The sequence below is a fragment of the Bufo gargarizans genome, chromosome 7 (assembly GCF_014858855.1).
Source record: "Bufo gargarizans isolate SCDJY-AF-19 chromosome 7, ASM1485885v1, whole genome shotgun sequence".
NCBI classification, from domain to species: Eukaryota; Metazoa; Chordata; class Amphibia; order Anura; family Bufonidae; genus Bufo; species Bufo gargarizans.
In genome coordinates this window covers 197,590,049-197,613,768 of record NC_058086.1, presented here as the reverse complement: position 1 = coordinate 197,613,768, position 23,720 = coordinate 197,590,049, and the positions used below count along the sequence as shown (strand labels likewise).

The following is a 23,720-nucleotide window of genomic DNA, read 5'->3' as shown; positions in this document are numbered from 1 at the left end:
ATACCTTGTATCTGCGCTGTCCACAGGAGGATACCTTGTATCTGCGCTGTCCACAGGAGGATACCTTGTGTCTGCGCTGTCCACAGGAGGATACCTTGTGTCTGCGCTGTCCACAGGAGGATACCTTGTGTCTGCGCTGTCCACAGGAGGATACCTTGTGTCTGCGCTGTCCACAGGAGGATACCTTGTGTCTGCGCTGTCCACAGGAGGATACCTTGTGTCTGCGCTGTCCACAGGAGGATACCTTGTGTCTGCGCTGTCCACAGGAGGATACCTTGTGTCTGCGCTGTCCACAGGAGGATACCTTGTGTCTGCGCTGTCCACAGGAGGATACCTTGTGTCTGCGCTGTCCACAGGAGGATACCTTGTGTCTGCGCTGTCCACAGGAGGATACCTTGTGTCTGCGCTGTCCACAGGAGGATACCTTGTGTCTGCGCTGTCCACAGGAGGATACCTTGTGTCTGCGCTGTCCACAGGAGGATACCTTGTGTCTGCGCTGTCCACAGGAGGATACCTTGTGTCTGCGCTGTCCACAGGAGGATACCTTGTGTCTGCGCTGTCCACAGGAGGATACCTTGTGTCTGCGCTGTCCACAGGAGGATACCTTGTGTCTGCGCTGTCCACAGGAGGATACCTTGTGTCTGCGCGGTCCACAGGAGGATACCTTGTGTCTGCGCGGTCCACAGGAGGATACCTTGTGTCTGCGCGGTCCACAGGAGGATACCTTGTGTCTGCGCGGTCCACAGGAGGATACCTTGTGTCTGCGCGGTCCACAGGAGGATACCTTGTGTCTGCGCGGTCCACAGGAGGATACCTTGTGTCTGCGCTGTCCACAGGATGATACCTTGTGTCTGCGCTGTCCACAGGATGATACATTGTGTCTGCGCTGTCCACAGGATGATACCTTGTGTCTGCGCGGTCCACAGGATGATACCTTGTGTCTGCGCTGTCCAGTGGAAGAAGCTCCATCTTGGGCTACTTTCACACTCCGTCATGGATCGGCAAAAACGCTTCCGTTTAGATGATACAACCGGCTGCATCTGTGCCGAATGGGATCCGGTTTTATTATCTCTAAAATGGCCAAGATGGATCCGTCTCTAAAACCATTGTAAGTCAGTGGGAGACGGATCTGTTTTCTTTTGTGTCTGAGAGAACTGATCCGGCCCCATTGACTTGCATTGTGGGTCATGATGGCTCCGTCTTGCTGTGCACCCCATCGCGGACAGAAAACCACTGCTTGCTGCTCTGCGCTATGGGAACACAACAGAACGGGATACATTCTGGAGCTTTCCGTTCTGTTCAGTTTTGTCCCCTTTGACATTGAGGTATTGAGATCCTCTGCCTTATCTCAATACGGGGAAAGTTAGACGCAGATGTGAAAGTGGCCCTAAAGGTTTTCTCCGGTTTATAATGGGAAGTCGGGCATCTTTTTAAAATATATTGAAAGGTCTTGAAACATTGTAACATATTTTGTGATGACCCCTCCTGGATGATCGCGGTGTCAGGTGTGCGCGGTGTCGCTGGCTTTCTGTAACGGTTTATTGAAGATATGAGCAGTAAATATCAGACAGAGAAGGCCATTATCTTGCTGACATTATTCTCCTTGCTTTCCAGCTCTCCTGCGCCCCCATTGAGCCTGAATCCGGTTTTCCAACATGTCGTATGGCTCTGTTGATGGCAGTGGATTTGGAAGCAGAAACCCTTTTGGCGGACCCTCTACTCAAGGATATCAGCCTCTAGGTATGAGCCCGGGTCTGCGGTCCAAAGCCCAGCTCCCTGCTGCCCCTGTCCATGCGCAGGTATAAGGGGGGGTGGGAGTCGTGGCCTTGATGGACGACTGGAAACCCTTTAGATAGAACTCCCTACTGGGAAGTCTGGGAAATGAAGTCCTGGGAAAGCTGGGTGATAATGGCCTCCATTCTAGCGCCTCTGGGGGTTAATAACCGCACAACCAGGTAGATTGGTCACGGTCTGAGGAAGCTCCATTACAGCCTTCCATAGACGTACATAGCCAAGCAAATTGGACATTCAGTACTCTGGGAAAGCTGGGTGATAATAACCCGTGTGCTCCCCTTTATAGCTTCTTCCATAGAGTTTGTCACCCACAGCATTATAGGAAAGCTGGGTGACACCTGTCATGGAATTGCTCTTTATGCAGTTCCTGTATAATAGGTAGGTCCCACTCCAGGGAGGGCAGGTGGTCCCTGTATAATAGGTAGGTCCCACTCCAGGGAGTGCAGGTGGTCCCTGTATGATAGGTAGGTCCCACTCCAGGGAGTGCAGGTGGTCCCTGTGTATTAGGTAGGTCCCACTCAATGGAGTGCAGGTGGTCCCTGTATGATAGGTAGGTCCCACTCCAGGGAGTGCAGGTGGTCCCTGTGTATTAGGTAGGTCCTTCTCCAGGGAGTGCAGGTGGTCCTGTGTATTAGGCAGGTCCTTCTCCAGGGAGGGCAGGTGGTCCCTGTGTATTAGGCAGGTCCTTCTCCAGGGAGTGCAGGTAGTCCCTGTGTATTAGGTAGGCCATTCTCCAGGGAGTGCAGGTGGTCCCTATGTATTAGGCAGGTCCTTCTCCAGGGAGTGCAGGTGGTCCCTATGTATTAGGCAGGTCCTTCTCCAGGGAGGGCAGGTGGTCCCTGTGTATTAGGCAGGTCCTTCTCCAGGGAGGGCAGGTGGTCCCTGTGTATTAGGCAGGTCCTTCTCCAGGGAGGGCAGGTGGTCCCTGTGTATTAGGCAGGTCCTTCTCCAGGGAGTGCAGGTGGTCCCTATGTATTAGGCAGGTCCTTCTCCAGGGAGGGCAGGTGGTCCCTATGTATTAGGCAGGTCCTTCTCCAGGGAGGGCAGGTGGTCCCTCTGTATTAGGCAGGTCCTTCTCCAGGGAGGGCAGGTGGTCCCTGTGTATTAGGCAGGTCCTTCTCCAGGGAGGGCAGGTGGTCCCTGTGTATTAGGCAGGTCCTTCTCCAGGGAGGGCAGGTGGTCCCTGTGTATTAGGCAGATCCTTCTCCAGGGAGGGCAGGTGGTCCCTGTGTATTAGGCAGGTCCTTCTCCAGGGAGTGCAGGTAGTCCCTGTGTATTAGGTAGGCCATTCTCCAGGGAGTGCAGGTGGTCCCTGTGTATTAGGCAGGTCCTTCTCCAGGGAGTGCAGGTGGTCCCTATGTATTAGGCAGGTCCTTCTCCAGGGAGGGCAGGTGGTCCCTATGTATTAGGCAGGTCCTTCTCCAGGGAGGGCAGGTGGTCCCTGTGTATTAGGCAGGTCCTTCTCCAGGGAGGGCAGGTGGTCCCTGTGTATTAGGCAGGTCCTTCTCCAGGGAGGGCAGGTGGTCCCTGTGTATTAGGCAGGTCCTTCTCCAGGGAGTGCAGGTGGTCCCTATGTATTAGGCAGGTCCTTCTCCAGGGAGGGCAGGTGGTCCCTGTGTATTAGGCAGGTCCTTCTCCAGGGAGGGCAGGTGGTCCCTGTGTATTAGGCAGGTCCTTCTCCAGGGAGGGCAGGTGGTCCCTGTGTATTAGGCAGGTCCTTCTCCAGGGAGGGCAGGTGGTCCCTGTGTATTAGGCAGGTCCTTCTCCAGGGAGGGCAGGTGGTCCCTGTGTATTAGGCAGATCCTTCTCCAGGGAGGGCAGGTGGTCCCTGTGTATTAGGCAGGTCCTTCTCCAGGGAGGGCAGGTGGTCCCTGTGTATTAGGCAGGTCCTTCTCCAGGGAGTGCAGGTGGTCCCTGTGTATTAGGCAGGTCCTTCTCCAGGGAGTGCAGGTGGTCCCTGTGTATTAGGCAGGTCCTTCTCCAGGGAGTGCAGGTGGTCCCTGTGTATTAGGCAGGTCCTTCTCCAGGGAGTGCAGGTGGTCCCTGTGTATTAGGCAGGTCCTTCTCCAGGGAGTGCAGGTGGTCCCTGTGTATTAGGCAGGTCCTTCTCCAGGGAGTGCAGGTGGTCCCTGTGTATTAGGCAGGTCCTTCTCCAGGGAGTGCAGGTGGTCCCTGTGTATTAGGCAGGTCCTTCTCCAGGGAGTGCAGGTGGTCCCTGTGTATTAGGCAGGTCCTTCTCCAGGGAGTGCAGGTGGTCCCTGTGTATTAGGCAGGTCCTTCTCCAGGGAGGGCAGGTGGTCCCTGTGTATTAGGCAGGTCCTTCTCCAGGGAGGGCAGGTGGTCCCTGTGTATTAGGCAGGTCCTTCTCCAGGGAGTGCAGGTGGTCCCTGTGTATTAGGCAGGTCCTTCTCCAGGGAGGTCAGGTGTGGCCCCTTTTCTGAAGTGTCTTTCTGTTCTTGTTTTTTTGTGATTCCAGAAATATCCATTGTGTGGGAGCCGCCAGGAATCCATTAACATTTTGAGTTTCATTCTGGCTCCAGTTCTGGAAAGTTTGTAGTCAGAACGTACCCCAGTGCAAGGACTACTGCTCCCATCATTCCCCACTGACCATGTTTAGCAGCAATGACAGATGATTTACCCGCACCCCTGCTCCTGCCCGCACACTGATTCTAGCTGCACATTCACATGCTGCTTTTATATTGACATTTGCAAGTGAATATATGGATATTACATGCCCCCGTCTATCGCCCCCCCCCCCCCCCCCCCCGTTTGATGTAACGCTGTTGCAGATGCCTGACCGATCATGTTACAGCCACAAAGCCTGCACCCTTATACTCCAGTCCCGCCCAGAGCAGCATTCTCTGTTGTGCTGATTTACCTTTGCTCGGCTAGCACTGTTCTCTGCCAGGAGCTGAAAAACCTGCAGACCATTTTGGAGAGAGTTTTGAATGCAGCTTTGGAAGTGATTGGAAAACGATGGAACTTTGGGCTACAAGGTTACTCTCGGCGTCCTCGTTATGAGCGCTCCGCCACATGATACATTCGTTACAACGTTGCAGTCTCGCATTCAGATTTTTATTGTAGTCAGAGGAACAGAGGAATAAATTGGGGAATGATCTGGAGCGCACAGACTGTCTGCGGAGCGCCGTCCCTGGAAGCTTCCGTCGCCGCGAGCGGTTCAACATCTTGTGCTCTCACCAGCCTATTGGTTCCTTAAGGGGGCGGAGTGTATTTAACCTTTGACACCCCAGATCCGATCAGCTGTAGTCACCTAGGTATTGCAGCGATGGCCCCCTCCGCTATACTGCTGCACATTTGTCACCCAGGTGTCCTAGGACCCTCAACGGCAAAGTATATTCGAAGCAAAGTAAAATCCCTTTAAGGGTGTCCCGTTTAGCTTTCCATTCTTCTGATCCGTCAGAAGAAGGCCTCATGCACACGACCATTGTTCTGGTCTGCATCCGAGCCGCAGTTTTTGTGGTTCGGTTGCGGACCCATTCACTTTAACGGGGCCGCAAAAGATGTGGACAGCACTCCGCATGCTGTCCGCATCCGTTGCTCCGTTCCATGGACCGCGGACTAGAATAGGCAGTTATATCAATGGCTGTCCGTGCCGTTCCGCAAATTGTGGAATGAACACTGACGCCATCCGTGTTTTGCGAGTCTAAAAAAACGGATCTCAGACAGAAATGGCTCAAATAGAGGACAACTGATGGATCAGAAGAACGGAAAGCTAAGCGGTGTTGTGAATGCAGCCTTATTGGAACTCCGGTTAGGCTACTTTCCCTTTCCGCTATTGAGATCCGTCATGTGATCTCAATAGCGGGGGAAAACGCTTCCCATTTGTCCCCATTCATTGTCAATGGGGACAAAACTGAACTGAATGCATTCCATTCTGTTTGGGGTTGCGTCCCCATCGCGGACAGAATAACGCAGCAAGCAGCGGTTTTCTGTCCGCAATGTGGTGCAGAGACTAATCCTGGCACACAGTGTAAGTCACTGGGGACGGATCCGTTTTCTCTGACACAATAGAAAACGGATCCGTCCCCCATTGACTTTCAGTGTAGTTCATGACGGATCCGTCTCGGCGATGTTACAGATAATACAACCGGATCCGTCCATAACGGAAGCGTTTTTGCTGAACCCTGCCAGATCCAGAAATAACGCAAGTGTGATGAAAGTCGCCTTATCCGGAAGTCCTAATAATCCGGCAGTGAGTTTCCCTTAACCAGATTGAGGACATATTGCGAGACTCCACCGATCAGTTTTTAAGAAAGCTGGGTGGCCATTCCTTTCCAAGGTGCGGCCATATTGGTTATCACCCAGCTTTATTGGGAGCAGATAAGTAATGTAACAATTATCGTCATAGGGTATTTTAGTAATTCACCCTCCATGTGCCGGCGCCCCCCTCATCAGCTCGCCGCCTCCTCTGCCCGTCGCCACGCACGCGTCCACGCTGTGCCAAGTGCACCGGCTCTGCTGCGTGTCTGTAGACTGCTCTGCTCAGGGTCGCCCAGCCCTTCTCCCTGTGTCAGTGCTTGTGCCAGTCTTCACTGTAGCCCCGACATTCTATTCATGGTGACCAGTGCAGCAGGCCCCTACCAGACGGCAGCAGAGGACTAATAAACTGACATAAAATGCGAGTGTGGAAACCTTAAAGGGGTATTCCCACTTTGTAAAGCAGCGGGATTATGTGGGAGCGATGCGGGGCCGACAGACAGATGTTTGTAGTCGCCATAATGGCTGGCAGTGAGTACGAGGAGCAGCTCCGGAGCACAAAACGGGGCTTTTTAAAAGGCGACATACTGTGCAGACAGAGGAAACCCTGAGAGCACTAAGTGGCACACGCAGTATAAAGCTGATCACCGCCAGGGCGGCCATGTTGAAAAGGTCTGCTACAATGTAACGACCTGTGGCTGTTCATCTCCATGTCACTAGTAAATGTCTGCGCCCCCCGTGTTACAGGTAACGGAGGAAAGCTGAAGACGATGCATGACGGGTGGCGGTTTTGGGGCGAGTTACCCATGACCCAATTGTGCCAGGTTTCCCCTTCAGGATGGAAGCCCTAGGGGCAGATGAAAGTGATTTACCTGTATGGCGGTGTCACGTGGAGTATTATTCAGATGCAGCATATTATTTATATAGCATTATATGGTGGTGTTATTTGAGTGTTAAATTGTCACATGGGAACTACATGGCGTTATTTATTATGTGGAGCTATATGGCAGCATTTTGTGGGCTCATTAAGAGAGTGTTATCTGGACATTCGTATGGCAGGTGTTGTATGTGCTGTATTTGTGATTTTTGTCCTGGCACCATGTGGCGGTATTATGTTGGCTCAATAAGGGAGTATTATTTGGACGCTTAAAGGGGGGTTGTCTCGTCTTCAGATATTGATGGCCTATCCTCAGAATTGTTCATCAGCGTCAGATTGGTTGGGGTCCTACTCCAGCCATGGTCCCGGAAACCATACAGTGTACGGAGCTGAGGTTCAGTACGCCTGCGCTGGAGACGTCAGTGTGCGGAGCCTTCTGGCCGAAACAGCAGATCGGTGTGGGTGTCCATTTAATATTATGTAGGTGCTATATCTTCGCATTATGTGGTCTGGATGATAGATCTATTATTTTTCCTGCCACTATATGACGGTGATATGTAGGAGCTGTATGGCAGTATTTTGTAGGCTCCATAACTGAGCGTATTTTGGTCACTATTTTATGTCATTTGATCGCTATATTGGGGCGGATTATGTGGGTCGTCTCGTACAGGATTTTTATCCTGGCACTATATGGCGGTATTATGTGACTGAAATTACACTGGTCAGCAGCGCAGACCACCTGCCCTCTACCCGGGGACTGTCGGGGCCCCTGCTCCCCATCCCCACAAGGCGCACCGGTATTGGTTCTGTAAAAATCTAAGTATTACAAATGAGCCGCAGGTCCGGCCGCCGCCTCTGGCGGGAGATTTATGGGACCTACGTTTAGTGGCCCCTGCGGTATGCTTCCTGCAGAGATTTATTATTATTTTCTCCTATCTGTTCTCTAATATGTAGCGCCGCCGCACCGTGCATTGCTGCCGGCCGCATAAAACGTGAACCGCCGCACTCCGCTTGTAACAAGGAGTTACGGAAGACGCACTGATTTAGGATGAACCGCACAGGGTATGGCGACTTGCCATTGACGGGGTCCTCAAGAGTTAAAAGCGCAACCGCAAAACTGCGTCGTGACCGCGCAGTGGAAGATCAAGTGAGAATTTGCACTTGATGATCACAAATTTTCTCTAGTCGCAGCCAAAGCTGCATTTGCAGGTCTGCATGTGTCCTTGAACTCGCTGGTGCCCCCCTGCTGGACCATTGTCGGTACAGAGCATGTTGGTTGCAGTGCATTATGGGAGATTAGCCAAGCTGCCAGGGGCTCCTTTGCTTTATTTACTTGGTGCTGGTCCTAACATACATAATCACATCTAAAGCTGCATTTAGAGTTCTGCTGCTGTAAAATTTTTGTGCCGTTTTTAGATCTGGAACGGATGAACTCCATCTCCAAAAGGGCTTTGCATCGATTGCAGCGTTACCCCACTTTAAAAGCAGCTCTGGATGTGAGTAGAGAGGAGGCCATGAAGTGTTGATATGAAAAATAAATCGCTGTACTGAATCCAATAACATCCAGAGCTTCATTCACAATTCCGCTCTTGCCATAACATCGACCCGTTTCTTCATTGCGGAGCTGTGTGAATGCAGCTTTGGATGTGACTGGAGTTTAAATAATAAAAGCGAATTATTGAAGGTATTGCTCCATATTTTATATAAATCTGCGTCCTCCGGATGTATTTCTGCTGGTAGATGGTGGAAAAACGGCATCTCCCACAATACAGCAGTGACGCGTGAGATTGTGCAACCTGGGGGCTGATAGCCAACCAGCAGAATTGTGAATGCAGCTCTGGATGTGACTGGAGGATGTAATCTTCACATAGGTCTGTCTTTGGACGGCTGCTGCCAGGGAGGCAGTTTTTACGGGGCTCTTGTCTTCTGCCGTAGTAGACCCCGTGGTCTTCTGTACCGTGTACGGCCTGAGTCTGGCGAGGTGGCCCTGGGGCGATCGCCCGTCTTTTGGATGTAAAGATTGCAACTCTGCCCCTCATCTTTCACATCAGGATTAGATTTTTCAGTACAGTTCCTTTAACCTGGCATCCGGTTTGATACCAGATTATGAAAAATTCTAAATCATCGGACGTTTGTAGATCCCTGAGGGATGATGGGAGTTGTGATTTTTCTAACAGCTGCTAGGATATGTTCGGAGTTGTAGTACCTCTGTGGCAGGAGAGCACTGAGCTGTCATGACTGTTTGCGGCTGAGAGTTGTAGTGTCCCAGTAGCTAGAGTGCACTGATCTATCCCGATTATTTGCGGCTGAGAGTAGTAGTAGCTGGAGAGCATTGATCTGTCATGGCATGCTGGGAGCAGTAGTGTGCCTATAGTGGTGCTGTAGTAAGAAGCCTCTGAGGCTCCCTCGTTACAGAAGATGTTTCTCAGGACCACGCTGCCATCCTGCAGGAGCTGTGAATCACTGAGACGCCCGTTGTCTGGAGGCGGCGGGGATGGGGTGACATTACACGCCGCTGATGCCTCACAGCTGCGGGGGTCCTGAGTACAGATCGCAGAACAGAAACGTAGATACACTGCAAGTGCCGGATTACCAGATATCCCAGATCAGATGCCTGATTACAGGAAATCTCCTCTACTAATTATATATAGAGCTATAGTCTGCAGCCTGTGGGAATGTGGAGGACAGGCTGGGAGTGGTAGTTCTACAGATCCAGAGCCACAGTGCAGCCTGTGACCGATCCAGGCCCGGAGGTAACTGCAGTCTGGACACGGAGCAGCGAAATGTGTCGGCTCTAGAGGAACAAAAGGGGTTAATACACAGCACAGGGACTATTCACACTGCGTTTTCAGAAGTATTGCAGTCTATTGGGAGTATTCACACAGCGTTTCCGGAAGCATTGCAGTGTATGGGAGTATTCACACAGCGTTTCCGGAAGCATTGCAGTGTATGGGAGTATTCACACAGCGTTTCCGGAAGCATTGCAGTGTATGGGAGTATTCACACAGCGTTTTCAGAAGCATTGCAGTCTATTGGGAGTATTCACACAGCGTTTTCAGAAGCATTGCAGTCTATTGGGAGTATTCACACAGCGTTTTCAGAAGCATTGCAGTGTATGGGAGTATTCACACAGCGTTTTCAGAAGCATTGCAGTGTATGGGAGTATTCACACAGCGTTTTCAGAAGTATTGTAGTCTATGGGAGTATTCACAGAGCGTTTCTGGAAGCATTGCAGTGTATGGGAGTATTCACAGAGGGTTTTCAGAAGCATTGTAGTCTATGGGAGTATTCACACAGCGTTTTCAGAAGCATTGTAGTCTATGAGAGTATTCACACAGTGTTTTTAGAAGCATTGCAGTCTATGGGAGTATTCACACAGCGTTTACAGAAGTATTGTAGTCTATGGGAGTATTCACAGAGCATTTTCAGAAGCATTGTAGTCTATGGGAGTATTCACACAGCGTTTTCAGAAGCATTGCAGTCTATGGGAGTATTCACACAGCGTTTTCAGAAGCATTGTAGTCTATGGGAGTATTCACACAGCGTTTTCAGAAGCATTGTAGTCTATGGGAGTATTCACACAGCGTTTTCAGAAGCATTGTAGTCTATGGGAGTATTCACACAGCGTTTTCAGATGCATTGCAGTCTATGGGAGTATTCACACAGCGTTTTCAGAAGCATTGTAGTCTATGGGAGTATTCACACAGCGTTTTCAGAAGCATTGTAGTCTATGGGAGTATTCACACAGCGTTTTCAGAAGCATTGTAGTCTATGGGAGTATTCACACAGCGTTTTCAGAAGCATTGCAGTCTATGGGAGTATTCACACAGCGTTTTCAGAAGCATTGTAGTCTATGGGAGTATTCACACAGCGTTTTCAGAAGCATTGTAGTCTATGGGAGTATTCACACAGCGTTTTCAGAAGCATTGTAGTCTATGGGAGTATTCACACAGCGTTTTCAGAAGCATTGTAGTCTATGGGAGTATTCACACAGCGTTTTCAGAAGCATTGCAGTCTATGGGAGTATTCACACAGCGTTTTCAGATGCATTGCAGTCTATGGGAGTATTCACACAGCGTTTCTGTGACATGGGTGGGCTTTCATCATCTGAATGTAAACAGGAGTGTTTCCGTTCTCTGACAGCAATCAGAGGTCTCAATGGTATATGATTGTAATACATAGTATATTAGAAAGATGCAGTGATTAAAGGGCATCTGTCAGCAGTTCTGTCCCTATGACACCGGCTGACCTGTTACATGTGCGCTCGACAGCTGAAGGCGTCTGTGTTGGTCCCATGTTCATATGCGTCCGCATTGGTAATGATGATTAATTATATGCAAATAAGCCTCTAGGAGCAACGGGGGCGTCACCATTACACCTAGAGGCTCTGCTCTCTCTGCAACTGCCGCGTCCTCTGCACTTTGACAGGACCAGGCAGTGAAAACATCATCACATCTGGCCCTGTCAATCGAAGTTCAGAGGGAGCGGCAGTTGCAGAGAGAGCTGAGCCTCTAGGTGTAATGGTAACGCCCCCGTTGCTCCTAGAGGCTCATTTGCATATAATAACATCATATTTCTCAGAAATGTGGACACATATGAACATGGGACCAACACAGACGCCTTCAGCTGCCGAGCGCACATGTAACAGGTCAGCCAGTGTCATAGGGACAGAACTGCTGACAGATGCCCTTTGAAGGGGTTGCTCCATTAGAGATGACTCCTTTCAGAATCTTAGGCGATCAGGGACTCTTCCTGCAGCGACCTCTACAGGGAGAACGAAGTACTACATGCCGACCGTTCAGATGACTGGCTGCACGTGGTCCAGTAGTCAGAACAGGAGACGCGCCTTTAGAGCAGGTTATCATTTCTGGGTCATGAAGGGGGTTACGGAGCGGAGGACCCCCTTCTGTGATGTCTGTGTGCCCTAATAGATTGACTGGCCCTTTAAGATTTACTATTATACTCATCCCGGTCATCTGTTATATTAAAACAAAAGAAGCAAATCCCGGCATCGGAGATTTAATATTTTGGTGGCGTTTTCAGGAGCCGGTGTTAGCTGTGAACATCTTGTCTAATTATCGGAGCATTACCGCGCAGCCGCCCGCTCTCTTCTGTGAGCCTGCTCCATTTAATGAGCCTGTGAACTTTGGAGGAAAAAAAAAGATGAAAATCCAGTACGTCCCTCGTCGGTGGAGCCTCGGACCACTGACACACTCGGCTCTGCTTTCATCTGTCTGCTCGGCGGGCGCAGTGCAGAGTAGAGGTAGTCGCACGCAGGGAGCCGCCGTGGAGCGCTGATCTGTGTCAGGCAGGTTAATCTAGCCTTTTACTGACACATAGATCATAGCGCAGAGTATTTCAGGAGCGGCGCAAGCTGGTCTTGTGGGGCCTGGGTGATGATGGAGGACAGTGCTGCGTTTGACGGGCACTGCTATGAGGAAAGTGGAGGCAAGTGGGAGGTTACAGGCTGTAACATAGTGGAGAGAGCAAGGTCTCCTAGCAGCACAGAGTATTTAAGGAGGGGGCTGTACTGATGCCCAGTCCTCTCTTGTGATGTTAGTGAGGCCAGGGCTGAATATTTGGGCAGCAACTCATTCCACCACTAAATAGTGGGAAGTCAGACTGAGTGTTATATAGTGGAAGGGCCAGGGTGCCCCAGCAGCACAGAGTATTTAAGAAGGGATGTGCTGAATTAATGGGTGGGGGGGGGGGGGGGGGGGTTACATAGTAGAAGGAGCAGTGTTTCCAGTATCACAGAGTATTTCAGAAGAGGAGTGTGCTGGTCTTGTGGGGGATTACATAGTAGAGAGAGCAGGTCCCTCAGCAGCACAGAGTATTTCAGAAGAGGAGTGTACTGGTCTTGTGGGGGATTACATAGTGGAGAGAGCAGGTCCCTCAGCAGCACAGAGTATTTCAGGAGAGGTGTGTGCTGGTCTTGTGGGGGATTATGTAGTAGAGAGAGCAGGTCTCTCAGCAGCACAGAGTATTTCAGGAGAGGAGTGTACTGGTCTTGTGGGGGATTACATAGTAGAGAGAGCAGGTCCCTCAGCAGCACAGAGTATTTCAGAAGAGGAGTGTACTGGTCTTGTGGGGGATTACATAGTGGAGAGAGCAGGTCTCTCAGCAGCACAGAGTATTTCAGGAGAGGTGTGTGCTGGTCTTGTGGGGGATTACGTAGTAGAGAGAGCAGGTCTCTCAGCAGCACAGAGTATTTCAGGAGAGGAGTGTACTGGTCTTGTGGGGGATTACATAGTGGAGAGAGCAGGTCCCTCAGCAGCACAGAGTATTTCAGGAGAGGAGTGTACTGGTCTTGTGGGGGATTACATAGTAGAGAGAGCAGGTCCCTCAGCAGCACAGAGTATTTCAGAAGAGGAGTGTACTGGTCTTTTGGGGGGATTACATAGTAGAGAGAACATGTCCCTCAGCATCACAGAGTATTTCAGAAGAGGAGTGTACTGGTCTTGTGGGGGATTACATAGTGGAGAGAGCAGGTCCCTCAGCAGCACAGAGTATTTCAGGAGAGGTGTGTGCTGGTCTTGTGGGGGATTACGTAGTAGAGAGAGCAGGTCTCTCAGCAGCACAGAGTATTTCAGGAGAGGAGTGTGCTGGTCTTGGGCGGGATTACATAGTGGAAGGAGCAGGTCCTCCTGCAGCACAGAGTATTTCAGCAGTGTACTGGTCTTGTGGGTACGGTGACCTGCCCCCCGGTGATATTAGTCGGATTAGTAAAGATTTGTAATTTTTAGTTATCAGTAAATGACTTGATATGCCGGGAACGCGTCAGCAGAGGCGCGGGGAGGCTGCGGCGGGTGATAAATGGGGGCGCTGCCAGGCCGGCTCTGCTCTATTTTCCCCTAATCTATAGAACATCCTGCCTTGATGAGTGGAACGCGTTTCTATACGGTTCTGTGCCGGTCGCCAGGGAAACCGCCTCCGAATGCGCAATAAACATCTATCTTATTAATTGCTCTTCACTCTGGATTAAAGTCAACTTTCCCCGAACTGGAAATTTCCACTCGTCCAGCAATGAAATGAAACATCAGCGCGACACTAAAAGGCGACAGCCGTCCTCCTGCGCAATTTGTATCCCTTTAAGAGCGATTTCACGTCCCCCTCCTCAGATATAACTAAGAAAACCACACATGATATCTGCTTCTGGAAAAGCTGGGTGCACAAGGCAGAATATTGCACCTGTGGATACAATCTACAGGGGCTCTGCAGACTGTATGGGAATAAAACCAGAATTAAATTAAATATTTTTATTTTTATTTTTTTTTGCTAGCATTGTCAGTCTTTACTGCAGTTCTAACATTCTGTTCATGCACAAGGAAGCACAGGATTAATCTTTTGAGTGCAGGTTGTTTGCCGGTAGCGACTTGCCAGTCTTTGCAGGTGCCACCATAACCATTGGCAGTCTCTTACCCCGTCTGGTGGGCGGGGGGCTGTGGGGAAGGTAATTTGGTGTCACGTAGACAGAAGTCTAATAATCCCCCCCCCTTCACTGATGGAAATCTGTGCTTTCTGAAACGCTTTCAAAGAATGTGTCTGAGCGGCTGCTGCGTGTGATGGGGACGTCAGCGGAGCCTGGCTCGTGATCCGCCACTAATTAGTCAGAGCCAGGTGGGTGGCGGAGGGGGTCTCACAAGGAGAAGGGGATTTTCCTTCTCTGCCTTAGATGGTGTGTAGGGTGAGAGCTGGTGTATACTGGGTGTGATACAGAGGAGTATACAGGAGGGGGTCTGGACCAATGGATGCCGCTGTGTACGTCACCCATAGCTCTGCTGGGGAAGAAGTGGTTCCTGTGTAGTGACAGGTACAAACTTTACATTTCCCATAATGCACCTCAGCGGAACTCTGTATAAAGGATATGGCTGGAGTATAAATGTCACTTATAGAGACTATCTGTGCAGCCTAGCAGAAGGCGCAGAATACAGGTCTGTCCGTTGTGTTGCATCGTGGGAGATGTAAGTCATGTGTGATGCCAGGTACAAACCACATCTTCCACAGCAGACCTGTGACTGCACAGAGACTGAACCAGCAGGGAGCTGGGAATCCTTCACAAACCACTACAGCAGAGACTGAACCAGCAGGGAGCTGGGAATCCTTCACAAAACACTACAGCAGAGACTGAACCAGCAGGGATCGATGAGGTTAGGGAAGCCCCACACAACACTACAGCAGAGACTGAACCAGCAGGGATCTATGAGGTTAGGGAAACCCCACAAAACACTACAGCAGAGACTGAACCAGCAGGGAGCTGGGAATCCTTCACAAACCACTACAGCAGAGACTGAACCAGCAGGGATCTATGAGGTTAGGGAAACCCCACAAAACACTACAGCAGAGACTGAACCAGCAGGGATCTATGAGGTTAGGGAAACCCCACAAAACACTACAGCAGAGACTGAACCAGCAGGGGTCTATGAGGTTAGGGAAGCCCCACAAAACACTACAGCAGAGACTGAACCAGCAGGGGTCTATGAGGTTAGGGAAGCCCCACAAACCACTACAGCAGAGACTGAACCAGCAGGGAGCTAGGAATCCTTCACAAACCACTACAGCAGAGACTGAACCAGCAGGGATCTATGAGGTTAGGGAAGCCCTACAAAACACTACAGCAGAGACTGAACCAGCAGGGAGCTGGGAATCCTTCACAAAACACCACAGCAGAGACTGAACCAGCAGGGGCCTATGAGGTTAGGGAAGCCACACAACACCACAGTAGAGACTGAACCAGCAGGGGCCTATGAGGTCAGATCACTGCTCCCAGGTTCTCCTCGTGTGTTGGCGAGCCATACATGCCGACATCTCAACCTTGAGTGTTGGCCCCTGGCGGTCGTCCTTCTCCTCCCTTGGGTTTGAGGGCCCCGGGGTGCCAGATGAGGAGGCAGCAGAGCAGACTGTGCCCTTAGATATAGGAGGGAGCTCTCCGTGGTGCTGATTGATGCAGCTGCAACCCACAGGAAGGACTCCCTTAAAGTGACGCCACATGATCTGCAGAGCCCCCCCCCATCCGTGAGCCCCCCCCCCCCCATCCGTGAGCCCCTCCTCCATCCGTGAGCCCCTCCTCCATGTGTGAGCCCCTCCTCCATGTGTGAGCCCCTCCTGCATCCCGTCTCCTTCCAGATGTCTGTAATACTTCTCTTCTTTCCTTTAACAGCCACCCAGGTTGATGCTCATGAGCTGGAGGAGCTGTTCCAGGTCACTTCTGGGGATGTGTTTAGAATAAATTCTAACGGTGGGTATCACACGCCTCCTCCCGTGGTCTGTGCCCGGGCACTGCCCCCTGCGCTCCAGTCATGTGACCTATCCGGGGCACTGGGACTGCTATAAAGCTTCTGTATAATCCTCTGTTAGCTGAAGGGGCAGCACCACAAAGCCCCAACAGTTTGAAGCATTTGTTACAATGTATCAGTAGAGACAGGAGCACTTCAAATATCCTGTGTTGAGGGTTTGTTACAGTGTATCAGTGTACACATTACTGCATTCACATCAGCAGTACAGATATCCCCTGTATTAAGGGGTTTGTTACAGTGTGTCAGTGTAGATATTACTGTTTGATATCACATCAGCAGTACAGATACTGAGGGTTTGTTACAGTGGGTCAGTGTAGATATTACTGTTTGATATCACATCAGCAGTACAGATACTGAGGGTTTGTTACAGTGGGTCAGTGTAGATATTACTGTTTGATATCACATCAGCAGTACAGATACTGAGGGTTTGTTACAGTGGGTCAGTGTAGATATTACTGTTTGATATCACATCAGCAGTACAGATATCCCCTGTATTGAGGGTTTGTTACAGTGTGTCAGTGTAGACATTATTATTTAATTTCAGAGCAGAAGTCCAGATATCCTGTGTTGAGGGTTTGTAACTATGTATCAGCGTATACATTTCTATTTAATATCAGATCAGCAGTACAGATACCCCCTGTATTGAGGGTTCATTACAGTGTATCAGTGTAAGCATTACTGTGTGGTATCCTCACAGAAGCAGTGCAGATATTCCCTGTCTTGAGGGTTTGTTACAATGTATCAGTGTACACATCCCTGTGAGCTCACCCTTCCTGGCAGGACAGTGGGCGGTCTGTGGTGTAGTCCGTGGTTTATTCTTGTGTCTCTCTTGTTGACAGTACAGTCTCTGGAGAGAAACCTGCGCTCCTTGGGGACTCCTAGTGATACCGCGGAGCTCAGAGACCGCCTGTAAGTTACCGCTCTTCTATACTGTGTGTACCGACTGTATCACTGCACCTGTGGCAAAGGGGTGAAGTAAGAAGTCCTCTAATCTGTCACCTGATGATTTACATTACAGTGGTGTGCTGCTGGATTAGTGGGTATGTGCTCCCTAGTCCCAAATAACGTACTTTGGAGTTTGATAATCCTTGACTTGAGGGTATTAAGCTCTACAGTATGAAGACTTCCACAAACAGCTCCCCATATCTCATCTTCCTGCCCCTATTGACAAGTTGAATAAAAACACCCAGTTGTCAGTTTAGTTATACATTTCCAGAAGGAATAACAGATGAATGATATATATGTGGAGAAACAAAGCCCGATAGAATAGCCGTTGTATTCCCATTCCAGAGTGCAGCTCTGGAGTATAATACAGGATCAGTAATGTAATGTACACAGTGACTGCACCAGCAGAATAGTGAGTGCAGCTCTGGAGTATAATACAGGATGTAACTCAGGATCAGTACAGGATAAGTAATGTATTGTATGTACACAGTGACTGCACCAGCAGAATAGTGAGTGCAGCTCTGGAGTATAATACAGGATGTAACTCAGGATCAGTACAGGATAAGTAATGTATGTACACAGTGACTCCACCAGCAGAATAGTGAGTGCAGCTCTGGAGTATAATACAGGATGTAACTCAGGATCAGTACAGGATAAGTAATGTGTGTATACAGTGACTGCACCAGCAGAATAGTGAGTGCCGCTCTAGAGTATAATACAGGATGTAACTCAGGATCAGTACAGGATAAGTAATGTATGTACAGAGTGACTGCACCAGCAGAATAGTGAGTGCAGCTCTGGAGTATAATACATGATGTAACTCAGGATCAGTACAGATTAGTGAGTGCAGCTCTGGAGTATAATACAGGATGACACTCTGGATCAGTACAGGATAAGTAATGTATGTACACAGTGACTGCACCAGCAGAATAGTGAGTGCAGCTCTGGGGTATAATACAGGCGGTTTTTCTGGACTGTGATATGGAGGTCAAAGAAAGATTCTCTTCGAAGGGTTAATCCACAATATTTATTTCTACTCTTAGCCCATATCAAGATGGTAATTTCTAGGGCACGGGCCGGTCGGCAGGAAGGCTAATATAAAGCTCTCGCTTCTTCTTTCGTGCTGTAAAACAGTTGACAAAGTAAAGTCATGATGTAGATGTTTTACTAAGAACACAAAAAATCCCATGAAAAAGTAAATATTCAAATCTAGTAATCTCTTTACTCTCAGAGCAGCGCTTTCATGTCCGGATTAGAGAGCAGCGGGAATAAATGGCGAGAGCGCAGCGCGAGTTAAGCTCACGGCTGTGCGCTGTGCATTCAAGGTATTACTTTGAAGGGATTAGCACATTAGCATGACTCTAAACGACGTGTCAAAGCATTTATGGAAATCGTCTCTTCTCCCCCCGACGCTTCCTCAAAACCGTATAAGAAATGTCCATGAAACGCCGCCCCTCAATTAAACAGCCTGACACTTAAAAGCAGCGGATGTGTTCTGCCCGGCCGCGATCTCTTCATTAAACCACCATTAGTTAAATGCTTCCAACCTTTGACTCCATCCATCAAAGTGTGAAGAACGGCAAAATCCCCGACTGGGAGATGAGACCCGGAGCCGTGTGCAACTAGAGCCAGCTCAGGTGTAACGGGAGGCAAAGGAAGCCATCCTGCAGTATTATAGTAGTCATATTCCTGTACATAGGAGGCAGTATTATAGTAGTTATATTCCTGTACATAGGAGCAGTATTATAGTAGTTATATTCTTGTACATAGGAGCAGTATTATAGTAGTTATATTCCTGTACATAGGAGCAGTATTATAGTAGTTATATTCTTGTACATAGGAGCAGTATTATAGTAGTTATATTCTTGTACATAGGAGCAGTATTATAGTAGTTATATTCCTGTACATAGGAGCAGTATTATAGTAGTTATATTCTTGTACATAGGAGGCAGTATTATAGTAGTTATATTCTTGTACATAGGAGCAGTATTATAGTAGTTATATTCTTGTACATAGGAGCAGTATTATAGTAGTTATATTCTTGTACATAGGAGCAGTATTATAGTAGTTATATTCCTGTACATAGGAGCAGTATTATAGTAGTTATATTCTTGTACATAGGAGCAGTATTATAGTAGTTATATTCTTGTACATAGGAGCAGTATTATAGTAGTCATATTCTTGTACATAGGAGCAGTATTATAGGAGTTATATTCTTGTATATAGGAGCAGTATTATAGTGGTTATATTCCTGTACATAGGAGCAGTATTATAGTAGTTATATTCTTGTACATAGGAGCAGTATTATAGTAGTTATATTCTTGTACATAGGAGCAGTATTATAGTAGTTATATTCTTGTACATAGGAGGCAGTATTATAGTAGTTATATTCTTGTACATAGGAGGCAGTATTATAGTAGTTATATTCTTGTACATAGGAGGCAGTATTATAGTAGTTATATTCTTGTACATAGGAGCAGTATTATAGTAGTTATATTCTTGTACATTGGAGCAGTATTATAGAAGTTATATTCTTTTACATAGGAGCAGTATTATAGCAGTTATATTCTTGTACATAGGAGCAGTATTATAGTAGTTATATTATTGTACATAGGAGCAGTATTATAGTAGTTATATTCTTGTACTTAGGAGCAGTATTATAGTAGTTATATTCTTGTACATAGGAGGCAGTATTATAGTAGTTATATTCTTGTACATAGGAGGCAGTATTATAGTAGTTATATTCTTGTACATAGGAGGCAGTATTATAGTAGTTATATTCTTGTACTTAGGAGCAGTATTATAGTAGTTATATTCTTGTACATAGGAGCAGTATTATAGTAGTTATATTCTTGTACATAGGAGCAGTATTATAGTAGTTATATTCTTGTACATAGGAGGCAGTATTATAGTAGATATATTCTTGTACATAGGAGCAGTTTTATAGTAGTTATATTCTTGTACATAGGAGCAGTATTATAGTAGTTATATTCTTGTACATAGGAGCAGTATTATAGTAGTTATATTGTTGTACACAGGAGGCAGTATTATAGTAGTTATATTCTTGTACATAGGAGCAGTATTATAGTAGTTATATTCTTGTACATAGGAGCAGTATTATAGTAGTCATATTCTTGTACATAGAATGCAGTATTATAGTAGTTATATTCTTGTACATAGGAGGCAGTATTATAGTAGTTATATTCTTGTACATAGGAGGCAGTATTATAGTAGTTATATTATTGTACATAGGAGCAGTATTATAGTAGTTATATTCTTGTACTTAGGAGCAGTATTATAGTAGTTATATTCTTGTACATAGGAGCAGTATTATAGTAGTTATATTGTTGTACACAGGAGGCAGTATTATAGTAGTTATATTCTTGTACATAGGAGGCAGTATTATAGTAGTTATATTCTTGTACATAGGAGCAGTATTATAGTAGTCATATTCTTGTACATAGGAGGCAGTATTATAGTAGTCATATTCTTGTACATAGGAGGCAGTATTATAGTAGTTATATTCTTGTACATAGGAGGCAGTATTATAGTAGTTATATTCTTGTACATAGGAGGCAGTATTATAGTAGTTATATTCTTGTACATAGGAGGCAGTATTATAGTAGTTATATTCTTGTACATAGGAGGCAGTATTATAGTAGTTATATTATTGTACATAGGAGGCAGTATTATAGTAGTTATATTCTTGTACATAGGAGCAGTATTATAGTTGGTATATTCTTGTACATAGGAGCAGTATTATAGTAGTTATATTCTTGTACATAGGAGCAGTATTATAGTAGTTATATTCTTGTACATAGGAGCAGTATTATAGTTGGTATATTCTTGTACATAGGAGGCAGTATTATAGTCATTGTAGTCCTGTCTGTAGGGGCAGTATTATAGTAGTTATATTATTGTACATAGGAGGCAGTATTATAGTAGTTATATTCTTGTACATAGGAGCAGTATTATAGTAGTTATATTCTTGTACATAGGAGGCAGTATTATAGTAGTTATATTCTTGTACATAGGAGCAGTATTATAGTAGTTATATTCTTGTACATAGGAGCAGTATTATAGTAGGTATATTCTTGTACATAGGAGGCAGTATTATAGTCATTGTAGTCCTGTCTGTAGGGGCAGTACTTTGGGGTGGTCTTTGTTCGGGTACCTGGATGTCTTGTCATGTAGACGTCGCCTCCTCTGAGACCAGGTGATGGTTCTCCTGTGGATCCCTGTACAGATGTGACTGTGTGGAGGTGGTCTCGTTGTGCACTCACTCATTATGTATTATTAGTATTTATTCATTTCTTTTCCGGTTTCCCCGATATGTGAGTTGAGGACACATCAGTTTCTATAGTTACTGCCGTTTACTGCTCATCCTCCTCCTCTCCGTGTAGAATACAGGACTTTGTCACCTCTCCTTTCTCTATAACCTACTTTTCAACACATATAACTGGTAACTTGGTTGGACCGATCCTAAAATGACGTGTCTGTATGTTTTCATCCATTTAGTTTTAGAAATGATACAATTATCAGAATCTCTGCTTGCTTTCAGTGAATGTTGACCTCCTTTATATCGGGGACTGAAGACTCCTATTCAGCTGTGTACATGTTTCCAATCTGTGGATTCCTCTGGGCAGATCTATTGTCCTCTCACTGATACACTGTAACAGACCCCGGCTTTATAGAAGTAGGACTTGATTTTCTAGCATTTTCTGGCTTCTCAGGATGAGATTTTATTCCCCATTTAGATGAGTGCTTGTAATTGGTGAGTCCTGTCTGACCCCCTCATGGGCCCAATAACGGCTGATGGTAGTGGTTGTCAGACAGTGGCGGTGTGCTTCTCTGCTGCTGACTGGTATGGAGTGACCATCGTTTGCAGCCTCCTTACAGAGGCGGCGCTTGTCCTCGTTCCAGTCCCTAAATCTGGAATGACTAGCCTCTCATCAGCAGGAGCAGTCGCCTCTTTCGACATGTTTAGTTTAGAAAATTGTTCCGTTCCCTTTACGATAGAAATACTGGCACATCTTTTCTTCCTACTCTTCATCGGCCTCTTCTCTCATTCCTCCTGGTAATCTATTAATAAATAATCTTTAATTGCTGCAGAATTGGGTTTTTCGAGACCTTATTTCCAATGACCTGTCCTCTGGGTCTGATCGACGGGGGTCTCGGGTGTCTGACCCCCACAGGATAGGCGTGTGTAAGGTTTGTTTTTCTACTATAACTTTTTCGTTTTGTAACTACACATTCTGCATGATGAGGAACGTTCTTGCCTAAATCGCGCAGCTGCTGCTGGGCTCCCTGTGGAGAAGGCAGATATGGCTTATTAGCGTCCCTGCCATCCCCGTCCATATATACTCGGTGCTCAATGAAGTAGACTAGGAAACGGCTAGAATGCTTGCTGCTCCGGTCCTGGTGATCAGTTTACTGCACTAGCTGCTGGGTCTTAACAGACCCCGATCTGCTGTGCAGTGCATGTCCGGAGGCTTTATGCATGAACATAGGAAATGTCTGGAGAAGCAGACACTTGATCGGTGTCACTTCTTCTCTAGTTCACTTCCTGTTCAGTAGATTCAGGGAAATCGCACAAAATTGGTACAATCTCATTTGAAAAGCCTTGTAGGGATGGGAGATGCAGGCTAGTGTGTCCCGAGTGTCACAGACCTACTCCTCTATTTAAGGAGGACCTGTCACTACAAATTGTAATGTAATCTTCAGACAGCGGGATATAGAGCAGGAGGAGCTGAGCCGATTGCTGTATAGTTTTGTGGAAAAAGATTCTGTAAAACTTGTAATTTGCACATTTAAACCCCTGCTTTTTTCGGACTTCTTCAGTTGTACCCAGAGTTATTAGTGTAAGTGTGTATACATAGATGGCTGTCAGTCACTGATGGTTGTACACAAGGGAGGTATCAGTGATTAATGGCATTCTCTGTGTACGGGTGTATACATAGATAGCTGTCAGTCACTGATAATTGTACACAGGGAGGTGTGATCAGTGATGGCATTCTCTGTGTAAGTGTGTATACATAGATAGCTGTCAGTCACTGATGGTTGTACACAAGGGAGGTATCAGTGATTAATAGCATTCTCTGTGTACGGGTGTATACAGAGATAGCTGTCAGACACTGATAATTGTACACAGGGAGGTGTGATCAGTGATGGCATTCTCTGTGTAAGTGTGTATACATAGATAGCTGTCAGTCAGTCACTGATAATTGTACACAGGGAGGTGTGATCAGTGATGGCATTCTCTGTGTAAGTGTGTATACAGAGATAGCTGTCAGTCACGGATAGTTGTACACAGGGAGGTGTGATCAGTGATGGCATTCTCTGTGTAAGTGTGTATACAGAGATAGCTGTCAGTGACTGATAGTTGTAGACAGGGAGGTGTGATCAGTGATAGCATTCTCTGTGTAAGTGTGTATACATAGCTGTCAGTCACTGATGGTTGTACACAGGGAGGTGTGATCAGTGATAGCATTCTCTGTGTAAGTGTGTATACATAGCTGTCAGTGACTGATAGTTGTACACAGGGAGGTGTGATCAGTGATAGCATTCTCTGTGTAAGTGTGTATACATAG

At 47.3% G+C, this 23,720-nt stretch overlaps 1 protein-coding gene across 3 annotated transcripts in view; it reads left to right on the top strand.

Moving 5' to 3' along the window:
- The window catches only part of LOC122943410 (t-SNARE domain-containing protein 1-like), a 153,103-nt gene that overhangs the window by 52,810 nt on the left and 76,573 nt on the right, over nt 1-23,720 (top strand). For 2 of the 3 annotated variants that reach the window (XM_044301125.1, XM_044301127.1), the window contains 3 exons: nt 1,615-1,740; nt 16,050-16,127; nt 17,025-17,094. In XM_044301125.1, the coding sequence (XP_044157060.1) occupies nt 1,656-1,740; nt 16,050-16,127; nt 17,025-17,094 (233 nt within the window). In that variant the 5' untranslated portion in view covers nt 1,615-1,655. Of the gene's footprint in view, nt 1-1,612; nt 1,741-16,049; nt 16,128-17,024; nt 17,095-23,720 lie in introns of all 3 variants that reach the window. The other variant, XM_044301126.1, reaches the window with a different exon arrangement.